Here is an 11,732-nt window from a genome sequence, read left to right as displayed (position 1 = left end):
TGGGGTGGGAGCAAACTGGACAGTGGATCTGCACTCTGCAAGTGACACCTCTGAACATTGAACACAAGAAAGCTCCTACCATGGAACTTCAACTGAAAACACCGCTTGAGACAAGAGCTGGTGCATCACTGGAGCTAGTGGAGATCAACTCTCCTCATCAGTGGTGGGTCACATAAAAATTCTCATTTACAAACTGCAGAAAATCCCAGATGCTGTCCATTTAACAAGAGAAAGCACCATTAAAACTAAATGTCAGTTTTATTTCTCTGTATGAAATGCTCAGAAATGATGGCTCCAGTGTATGTTGTAGGATTCCAGTTACCAGCACGGTACTGCACTGCTGCAGAACTGAACTCAAGCCAGGGTCCGCTGCCTAGGTTTTATTCGTGGATATAACTGTGAAAACAGAATCAAAAGATTAGGCTGTGCATGGTTGAGAGCAAGTTAAATAAAAATCAATTCAATTATAACTAAGGGGTACTTGTTGATAAGAACTGGGTGATGAAGAATTGGGGGGTGGGTGTAAGGATTTGTCAGGTACAGCATGTTCTTAGGTAAAAAAATTAAACCAGAAGCATCAAGAGGCCAAGACTGACACATTCCTGGCAGCAGCTGCAAAATTGCTGCTCTGAAATGTACTTGGTTCATTTAACACAAGATGTCAGACTAGATCAAAGGATGCTTTTGTGTAAGTACAAGAATTGCCCATCAAGCCCTAGAGAGAGCTCATTTCCTGCTCTCTAAGGTTTTCTTAGTGCATTTTTGTCCTCTGTATCTCTCTAGAAGCCTTAAATTCCTGATTTCTCAGGACAGCAGTCTTCCATTCGAGTGAGAGCAGTAGAGGAGTGCACATCTTCATGGCTCTGTCCTATTTGTACTATATAGACACTGCTTATCTTCTGCCAGGTATTAAAAACTTTCCTAGAGAACTTCCTGGGGGAACCCTCTGAGCTGCCCCATACAGCCAACACACTTCACAGAGAGGGCCTACTTTCTAGCCAAGGGCAAAAAATCTTTAATAAAAGATTAAAGCATAAATTAAATTAAATATACTATTTTGCCAAGTAAAAGCCAGCACTAATGTCCTACCCAAAGCCTCTTCTTTTTCTTTACAATGACACAGGCCAGAGAGAATACAGATAATCTGCTTTGCAGAACTCCCTAGCAGTGCATCCAGATGACGCACAGAGGGGATTCTGGCCAAAGATCCATCTTGCCTTCCTACTTCAGGAGGAAGTAAAAAACAGAAGGGAGAAGGTAACTTCAAAAAGACCTTACCCCAAGAAGGTTTTTAGGCACGTAGCCTTCTTTCTCATTGAGGCGGGCCCACCACCACTCGGTCTCATTGTCGTCCTTGCGCCTCAGGATGGTGATGGCGTCGCCCTCGTGGAAGGACAGCTCGTCGTTGTTCTGGGCTTCATAATCCCACAGCGCGTACACCACACCCTTGTTCATCACTCCCAGCTTCTCCTGCACTCCTGTGAGCAACCAGGGAACATGCTAGATGGTAAACCATCCTATTTTCCCCTCTGAGACTTTTAGTGTGGACGCTGTGGCCTAAATATTAGTCTCTTACTAATAACATTCCAGAAACAATTTTCAGCCCTTCCATAATGAGATGCTTTCAGAAATTTAACTGACTGATATAAACAAAGTTTAGGGAACATTTTAAACCAATTAAGAGCACGAGGTTTTTCTCTTCTGTTATGTCTGCAACAGAAGCTTTACAATCTTTTATTCAAATGAGTATAAATTGTTCAAGTCAAGCATCTTTATAGAACTGCTGTATTTTCCTCACAGGCCTGGTTTCTACAGCAACACTTGAAGCTTTTGAAAGTCTGCACAGTGTCAGGTACATAGAGCTTTAATGAATCATATCCTCAGATGCAAATTAAAAATGTCTGCTCCATCAAGGTACTTTTCTTGCAAAACAGATCTTGGAAACCACATTCTCTAAGTTAATTATTCATCAAGTACATGTTTCTTCATGTGATCTGCTAGAAACTCGTGCATCTGGGAGTTGCAGTATCTCTGTGAAGATACTTGACGATTCACTGTTACTGTCAAAACCTCCCTGTGGAAGCATTTTCTTGAAATTAAGCCAAGTAAAACTTTAAAAATCTGTAATATGAGAAGGAGCCTGTGAAGTAACTTGGAGAACAGAAGGACTGTGAGCAACATAATAATGAAAAGAGAATTCTGTTCTTAGTATTTTGGAAGAACTTGTGTTGGGCTGCATTGTGAAGTTGGGCCTAAGCAGATGTTTCATGAGGATCAAAGGGATGAATTCTAGAAAAGCTAAAAAAGTTTGTAAAGGAGTGTCATAGCTCACCATACAAGAACTGGGAACACTGAATATAACCTTCTTCCATCTCCTCACACTTGTCTGCAGCAGTTTCTATATCACTTATAGTTGAAGCAAAAATAGCTGCCCCGGATTCAACAAGTAGTTTACACAGATGAACACTATTGCAAGAAGCAGCACAATGCAAGGGTGTCCTGAAATAAAGCAAAAATGTAGGCATGAAAAAAAAAACACTATTTTGTCTTGCAATATAGAGTTTAGCCTGTCTGTTTTTAAAGGAAACTGTTCTTTATAGTATTATATGTATGGATTGTCCAAAACACGTCAAACAGCTGGAATGGATTCCAGGATTTACCTGAGTCCAGTAAAGCCAAACATTATAAAATAGATGGTAGGAAAAATGCTGGTTTTCATAGCTTACAAACTGCTGGGTATAAGAGGGTATTTTTCCATATCAGGAAATTTGAAGGTTAAAAACAAAGGGAGGGTAAAACAGATCAGCACAGCAAGATTTTACATGCCCTCCAAATGCTTTAGAAGTGCCACATCTACCTGTAAAGCAGATTCTTTAAGAACACCAAAATGTGTGGTGGGTTATATGAAGATGAAACTGGAACAAATTAACTTACGTCATTTGTTATTTACAGTTTAATTATTTTGGCATTTGAACAAGAAATGCAATTATACCACTAAGTAAACTAAAATGTGGTATCCTTCATGATTTAAGTGTGCCTGCACATGAGCTGAACACAGGGTAACCTTGCACTGGAGTTCATTAGCACCCAGAGATTAGAAAGTGCTCATTTGTAAGGGGTAAAAAAGAAGGAAATTGTTCCCAAAACAGGTCTCGACTATATTTTGAATGTGCATCAAAATGGTGTTTCTCCCCAGATGTTAAGTTCTGTAATAACGAGATTAAGTAATCATGACACTTACCACCCATCACTATCTGCTGCATTTACATTCACACCAAAATCAAGCAGGAACTTGACAATGTGGTGATGTCCAGCACACACTGCATTATGCAAAGGCGTAATTCCCTCATCATTTGGTTTACTGGGATCATCAACCTATGAAAACATTAAAAAGTTCAGTGTTTTTCCCCCACCCCTAAATATTTGAAGAGATTGCCTTTGTTTAGAAGCTCACCTCATAGATGATTCGTTGTACAAGATCAAACTCTCCCTCCAAAGAAGCATCTAGGAGGAGGGCCAAGGGATTGAACTTCACTCGCAAACCATGGCCTGTTCTTTCTGAGTTAGGTTTCTTCAAGTTGGTACGTTTTGTCTGAGTAGAGATGAAGGTTGTAAGGCATCAATTCAGGTTGCATGAGTATTATAAATTACTCAGTTACTTCTTTGCTAGATTAAGAATCCCGTCCAACTAAAGTGGTAATTAGAACTATGCAAACATTTCTATGATGAAGTCCCTAAACAAGAGGCTTGATATCTTACCATGTCTTAGTTAAAAAATGAAGAAGTGTACCAATGTAATTTAGAAACTTCTAACTAAAGCTAGTGAGTACAAGGAACAAAGTATCACTATCTTAATTATATTAGTAAAAGCTGAATGTGTTTCTGGTTGATTGTCTGAAGACACTGTCGGAACTTTTGCTTAAACTAGAAAGGACGACAAAATTAAGCCCAAGTATCAGTCTCTGCTTGGAGGAATCTTTGCCATGCATTGGCAGAAGTATCTTCTGTAGGTCAGTACTGACAAGTTAAGGGTTCTGTTGTCATAGAATCATAGAATTGTTAGGGTTGGAAGGGACCTCAAGGATCACTGTAGTTCCAACCCCCCTGCATAGACAGGGACACTTCCCACTAGACCAGGTTGCTCCAAGCCCCATCCAACCTGCCCACGAACACTGCCAGGGATGGAGCATCCAGAGCATCTCTGGGCAACCAGTTCCAGTGGGAAAGAAAAGTACAGAACATGAAGCTATTTTATCTGATGTTCCAGCTAGTATTAGAAGAAGCATTCTCAAGATCTGAAACACATTAAAAATGTGTTTTGAGAATATTCTGAATCTCACACACATGTCTGTGTCAGTTTCCAGAAGAAAAAAAAAATAAAAAAATCTACTCTTAATTACAGCTTTTATAGAATGCTCTTAGTCTCTTGCACTATAAGATCTATTTTCATTTGTGCTCCTATTTTTTCCACTGACATAGCTTGCCCTTAGTTTCATACAATTATCTTTTGTAGACCTGGGGAAGTGAAACAAACTTTTTTAATGGAGTCTCAGATTCCAGAATTAGTTCTACAGTAAGACTATCTCTCAAAAAAAGATCTACAATCTGAAGTACATACACAGCCTTCTGTTGCCTGTATGCATATTTTCTGTATTATAAACAGCTACACTAACAAACTAATCCATCAGAGTTCTCCTTGGAGCTCCCCTGGTTTTCTTTTCTTTTGGTGTCCTGAAACTCGAAGTGCAAACATACCATTCAGCACAGTGCTACCATCTTCCAGTTATGCTTGAACACACCAAATTCTATAGTTCACAAAACTGTCTTTTTGCTTGTAACTTACTGCAGGAAGTGGAGGAGGAAGAGCAGGTGGCAAAGGAGCTTCATCTTCTACTGGAGAACTGACTTCAGGTGTGGGGCTGGGTGACTGTTCAGTAGAAGGAACTACAGCAGGATTGTTGTTGTTATCTTCGGTTGTCTCAGATGTTTGATTTGTGGTTTCAGTGCTTATCAATTCCTCAGTAGCAGGAGAAGGTAATTCATTATCATTGGCATCTGATGAAGGGGGTGGCTCATCAGGAAGAGGAACTGTAGGTTGCACAGAAATAGGTTCTTCAATATTGCCATTGGTACTAGCGTTACCATTATCGACATCAGCTAAGATGCCTATGAAGTCCTGTGGATTGCTTGGCTGATAAAAAGGAGCACTTTCTATTCCTCCAGCAAGAGTATTAAAGCGCTGATACAGTAACTTTTGTATATTGGGTCCACTTGGGCCTTCTGGTTCAGTGATAGAACTACGCTTCTTCAGTGGCCTAGGAGCATTGGCCAATTTTCTTCTCAGAGCTTCAAGGTCAGCATCGCTTTGATACCGTAGGGGTGAATGCACAATAGGTGTGAGCTTAGTAGGACTGAGAGGACGAGGGATGTTTTCCACGTTGCTGTTTTCACTGGGTGGTGGAGCATTTTCAAGCTCTTGATCTTTTTCAGACACCTCAGTCTGAGGCTGAGATTGTGGCTGCGAGGAAGGCTGGGCAGGCAAAGAACCATGAAGGAATGGCAAGGGTGAGGGAGAAGTTGAACCAGATTGTAACACAGGTTTTCCATAAACTGAAGAAAAGAAAGACGGAAAGCAGTGAGGAACTGTTCTCAAACTATGTAATAAACCACCTGCAAATAACTTGTGTTCATGCAAATAAGCTCTTGCTACTTCTTTGACACTAACACAGAAAGAAAAATTAATTATTGTATTGGAACCTATCAAAACAGAAATAAATACTCACATGTTGCTGATGGTGATGCTTCTTAAAATTAAAAGCTACAACTAATACCTGGAATGTTTTTTTCTCTTTCATGAGATAACGGTATGAGGTGAAAAACCTCTCCTCTCTGGACACTGTTTTTTTCAACTTATTTCTGAAAGTATTGGTAGAGTATCCAGACTGCATTGCTCTAATTGCATCTTGTTTTAAATAAAAGGTAATCGAATATATATTTATTTATCACCACAAAAAATATATGGGATCTTTTTTCTGCCACACTGCATACAGAAAATTTAGACTGGTTTTTCAAAGTGATATGGAAAGTAAACTAAGCCCAGTACACAGATCTTAATGGTCTATTTCAAGGGAAAAAATAAAACAAAATATATTCTACCTGCTTTTACTGACTTATTTAAAGTATTGTACACAGCTTGTTGATAATTCTTTGGTGGTGTTGCTTGCTGAAGATACATTGAGTAGATGGAACTGGAGTTCACTGTTTGTGGCCCTTTTCTGGGAGACTGAGGTCTTGATCCTTTATCAGCTAGAAAAGGTCTGATTGCCACAGTTAAAGGGAGTTCTGGCCTGCCATCTCCTCCTGGAAACAAGGGGGGACCGGAAGGTTGATACGTGGGGCTGGGAGGTACAGAAATTCTCTGCTGAATCTGTTGTGAAGAGCTGGGCTGATGGACGTTGCTGGGCGGCGGAAGCGGAACAGGTCTTTGCCGATTTGTTATACTGGTGCCAGGTCTGGGCAGACTGCCATCCTTCCTTCTTTCCAGAGAATTTGTAGAACCTGTTCCTAAGGGAACTGGGCTTGGATAGGTCCCATAGTTTTGAGTCAACTGCTTGCTTACACCAGGAATTGTTGGCGGCACCTTCCCCAGGTCAAGACCCTGTGTAAAAACAATAATGAGTAAACATAATGTAATTAAATAAAATACTTGTGAGCAAAAACATTCCTAATTAAGGGAAACATACTAATAATCTTGTATGATAGTCAAATGTAAACAGTGATCCTTATCCACTAGATAGGAAAGAATTCACTAGAATGAATAAATTCCACTTGAATTTATCACAAGACTTCACCATGCCTGACACAGAGGCCACTGTTGAAAGGCATCTTCAGCTACAATACATTAATATCAATCCAGAAGTATCTGCATACTATCAAAGCCTGAATAACTTGTTCTCAGTATCTATTTATAATGTATTTGATAATGCACAGTGTGATAACAGAGTTTACCAAAACCCTTTAGAGACAAGGTCCTTATTCTTTAAAGATACAGTCTTAAAAGAATTCAAAGTACTACCAGAACAACAGAGCAGACAGACACCACCAGTGCACTCACTCAAGGATGGATTTAATGACTTACTTTGTGAGAAAGAGTGCATTCAAAAAGTAATAATCTACACCAAGGAAAAATAGTAAAGATTTGAATTAGAAAAATAGGAAGGTGGGAGAGATGTTCAGGATAAGCAAAGAGAGAGAAAAGGGGAGATCAGTTATGTAAAAGAACAGGAAGGGATACAAACTACTGACATTGAAAAAGAATAATAAATGGTAATGTGATAAGAACAGAAAGGAAGAGAAAGAATACAAAAGTAACTTTCTTTATTACTTTAAAAATAATAATTGGCAGGAAAACCAAATGTAACTGAAGTGACAGCTACAGAAGCTAAAAGTTCATAATTTCAACAAGACAGTTCTATAAATATATCACAAATGAAACCCACCAGCTTATCACTACTTCCTAATACTGAAGTTGGCAAAGGCTGGCTGGATATAGTTCCTTGTTTTAAAGCAGTATCCATGCTTGATTCTTTCCAGTCTGTATTGGAGATCTGAGGGGTTTTTACCACAGGGGTTGAGCTCTGTTTAAGTATTGGCCAATTTCCATCATTAGCTTGAAAACAGAAAAAATTAATTAAGAAAATCCATACCACCACTGTAAACAAGCACAACAGCATACAAAATGGAACAGCTTAGATTACAACAGGATCAATTTTATTTCAGAAATGATATAAATCACTATGTTTGATTCAGAAATCATACTGAAAGCCCAGTCACTGCATAAAATATGTTGTTCATTACACTTTGACATTCAAACTGTATTGAAATTTTCTATAGGAAAAAAGTCGGTTAAAATTCTGCTCTGTGTTGCATATTCTACTATTCAAAAGGCAAACAAGTTCAGAACACAAAATCCTTACAGAAACACTTCATCAACATGTTTCTTTTGGTACTATGCAGAGATATTATCAAGTTCTGCTAAATGTTAAGGCTACGTAAGATCTGAGTGGACTTACTCCAAATATAAACTATGGTTACTAGGTTAATTCACTCATAACAGGATGTAAAAGCTCATTTCCACAGTGGGGTGGAACAAAAGCATACGTTCTTTTGCTTGGCAGTTCACTTACCTTTTGTTTTTCCTCAACACAGTTACCTGATTAAAATTGCCTCAGAGATTCAACATTAAAGAAATTTAGAATGTCAACTAACAACTTCAACTCACAGTGTCAAGATACAAGTCAAGAACTTTTATCTTTATCATATGCAAAAATCATGCATGGCTGCACATAAACTGAGGCAACAAATCCTTAATGAAGTCCTGATGCATTGATATGTTACTTTATGAACTGTATGAGACTATTTCCTGCTCTTTAAGTAAGCATGAAAGTTTTAATAGCCTGATAATTAGATCTGTTTTACAGTAACTAAACAGATCCCTGGTTAGATCCTAAGGCTTTGATTTACCTTTAAAAGATTAAACTTGAGGCTTCTCTTACTCTAAGGAGACCAGAGATAATTTCTTCTTCCCTACTGCCTTTAGTGCAGCACTTAGGACCAGTAAAGATGACACACAGCACAAAAGTAACTTTATTGGAGGACAGCAACCACTGGAGTTGGATTTGTGTGTGTGGAGATTTACTAAGATTTCTGGACCCCACAGAAAGAAAACATCAAATGAAAATGGGGTATTTAATGGCAAAGTTTCCCATTTCATTTCAGTTTTAAGCTTCTAGAAAACGGAATCAGCCAGACTATTTCTAGAATTCTTTGCCATCCTCTGTCTAGTATAGCAGACAGTCTAAGAATAAGCTGAATAAAAACATTCTAATAACAGTGAATTTAGCATCACCACTCTACTTTCTATCCATAAGCCTCATCTTTATTGAGTATCCACCCCTTTTCTTCCCCTCCATGGAAAGGACAACCTGAGGATTTGTTGACAGTGATCTCCTCTTTTCACTATGTGAGTGCAAATTCACTCCTTTAGCTCATAAACCTATCTGTAGGCTTGTTAAAAAAAATCACTTTTATGTAAGCAAAAAATAAGAAGTGTACACCACCATACTAACTATTTTTCAATTGTATGTGCAGACCATTCCTTAATAACACCCACACGATATTGTATTAGCCTTTCAAATTCAGATCAACTGTGTTTGAATTCTGAGAGATAATTACTTTGTAGCACGAATATTTTTGTGGTTGGTCATTTAAACAGGGTTAATACTTGAATATTTTTACACTAACAGTGTAGTACATTGTCCAGAAATTACTTTTCACACTTGCAAACTGCCAAGAAGTAAACTAACGAAGTCCAGCTTTAGTACTGGCAACTGCTGGGTTTTTCTTTTTGTTTTTAATCATCTGGTTATCACGAGCAAGACAAAAAGAGATGACTTTCTAAACACTAATGGCAAATTTCCCAAGTATGCAGTGAATTAATGTTTGCTGTATAAAATACAATATGTTCCATAACTCCTGTAAGGTTATGGTTCAGTAAATATTTTGTTTTGAAGATCAGTAAAAGGTGTTATAACTGAGTCATGCTAAACATGAAAGCATCTTTGCCATAAGTTTAGCTATTAAGAAAGCACTTACAGAAACAATAGCAAAATCCTGAAGAATTCAATTATCTTACCTGCAAATACAAGCCCACACTCTTCTATTAGAAATACAGTTATACAAGAACTTTTTGTAATCCTTTGAATTCCACATATTAGCACGTTTTTTCCCAGATTCTAAGGTAAAGACTGGAAGGAAATTCAAACCCTTTCTCCCCTCTCTAACTTCTCTGTTTCATTCTACCTACATAAACATCAGAATCTAACTGTCCCCACCTTCATGTCTTTCCTTTTACAATCTGGCAGACCTGCCAACAATCATGCATTTTTTATGAGTGCACCTCTCACGTACTCCCCCTACTCCAGCTGAATCTCATGCCCTTACCTAAGCTGTTGTTGCAATCTGCAGCTGCAGCACGTGGTGCCAGAACCTGCACAATAGGTGCTACGAGGAAGCAGCCAAACAGCCTCTGCCTTCTGCTATCTGAGGTCCCAGGCTCTCTTGCCCATCTGATGGCAACGCCCTTGCAACAAGCCCTCACTAGCTCCTGCTCCCAGCCACCCCGTGGCCATTTCAGCCAATTGGTTGCACTTTCCTCCAAATGTGCCTCCTTGTCTGCTGCCTGCAAGACTAACTAACACTCTGGGGATTTCGACTCACATCAGTCCATTTTGTGTTTACATAAATAAGACAAGAACATGCAGACACAAAAGGTTTTGGGCACTTTCTCTGATTATAGTTTAAAATTTTTCTAGGTCTGGATCCAGGTTACTATAGCAACTGAAGCACAAACCACACATAACATTTTTGTTGAATGGAAGTCAGCAAGACTCTTGCTATTAACTTGGACACAGCGAGCTTTCATCCCAACTGTAGGACCACGGCAACATGGATACTCAAAGTTTCCCACAAAGTTACTCAAGCTAAACTTGTAGATAACATACCTATCTGAGATATACTAAAACATGCTTTGGAGATTACAATGAATTTTCTCATAACAGTTAGAAAATGTCAAGTTTCTTCATTGAAGAAAACTCATCCCAGGTACACTACTCCAGGACTTCAGGGATGAATTTGCTGCAAATCTGTTTCTTTTGAAGATGAAAAGCAACTTTTCAACAATTTTACATTTCAACAGCATCTTCTGCATGCCAGATCACAACACAAGCTCTGAAGATGCTGTTTAATATGCATCTGTATGCAAGAGCTCAGATGACCATATTAAAAACTGAGTTCTTAGCTAGCCAGAGATCTTCTGCAGACTCACAGTGTTGGGTGTCAAAGACAGTAGGTGCCAGGCGGATGACATTGTGAACAGCAGACTGAAGAGAAGTGGGAGGTGACAGAATAGGATCCACTATAATGTCTAAATCAGAAACCTTCCAGGTGTCTGGAGATTTTTTCACACACCCACAGTCTGTCTCTACCGGACACACCAAGGCAGATCCAGTTACACAGAAAAAGAAAGAAAAAAAGTGGTGGAAAAATTATAACAATGACAATGGAGAAATTAGAACAGGAACACTCAGATAATGAGAAATAAAAGCACGACAGTAGAAAAAAAATAAAACCCACACAATTTCTTTTCTTTCTGTGACCATAGGTTTCTCCTCACAAATTTATCTTATAGGACTTTATTCAAGTACAGTCACATAATAGACACAAAGTCAGTCCTAAGGTAAAATAATTACTTTTATAAAATCAGAAAATTATAATTCAGGTATCTTGTAACCTCCTGAAGTTATGTCTAGAAGTGGGTATGTGTATCTTCTGAGGCTGATTATTTACAAAATTGTGATTTCTGCTTAGTGAACTTAAAAGTCATGAGCTGTCCTTTCCCATACGTGGAAGAGGAATCCACACATCTGAAAATGAAACTATTGCAAATCTGTCACTTCATCCCAATTAATTCATTCCATATTCTTAAAACCTTTCCATAAAACCACACTGTTGGGCTTTGTACAGCCTTTGAATTAAACTAAAGGTACTGGTAAATCACTAATTTCAATACAAAACATTTGAGGTTTTTTAAGCTCTGTTTAGATAGCTTCACTTCCTGAACTTGGGGTTTTTTTGGGGAGATATTTCTGTCAATCTTTCCTAGAGAGTGAACT

The 11,732-nt window shown here is 38.5% G+C and overlaps 1 protein-coding gene across 1 annotated transcript in view; it reads right to left on the bottom strand.

The window, feature by feature from the left end:
• Positions 1–31: 31 nt before the first annotated feature.
• The window catches only part of PPP1R13B (protein phosphatase 1, regulatory subunit 13B), a 40,472-nt gene continuing 28,771 nt past the window's right edge, over positions 32–11,732 (bottom strand). The window contains exons 9-16 of the mRNA XM_010008148.1: positions 7,500–7,669; positions 6,157–6,658; positions 4,844–5,610; positions 3,455–3,592; positions 3,242–3,375; positions 2,333–2,499; positions 1,279–1,478; positions 32–396 (exon numbers count right to left, since the gene is read on the bottom strand). Coding sequence (XP_010006450.1) covers positions 355–396; positions 1,279–1,478; positions 2,333–2,499; positions 3,242–3,375; positions 3,455–3,592; positions 4,844–5,610; positions 6,157–6,658; positions 7,500–7,669 — 2,120 coding nt within the window. The 3' untranslated portion in view covers positions 32–354. The remainder of the gene's footprint in view (positions 397–1,278; positions 1,479–2,332; positions 2,500–3,241; positions 3,376–3,454; positions 3,593–4,843; positions 5,611–6,156; positions 6,659–7,499; positions 7,670–11,732) is intronic.

This window comes from Chaetura pelagica, unplaced genomic scaffold (assembly GCF_000747805.2).
Source record: "Chaetura pelagica isolate M959 unplaced genomic scaffold, ChaPel_1.0 scaffold242, whole genome shotgun sequence".
Classification (NCBI taxonomy): Eukaryota; Metazoa; Chordata; class Aves; order Apodiformes; family Apodidae; genus Chaetura; species Chaetura pelagica.
This window is presented reverse-complemented; position numbering and strand designations above follow the sequence as displayed.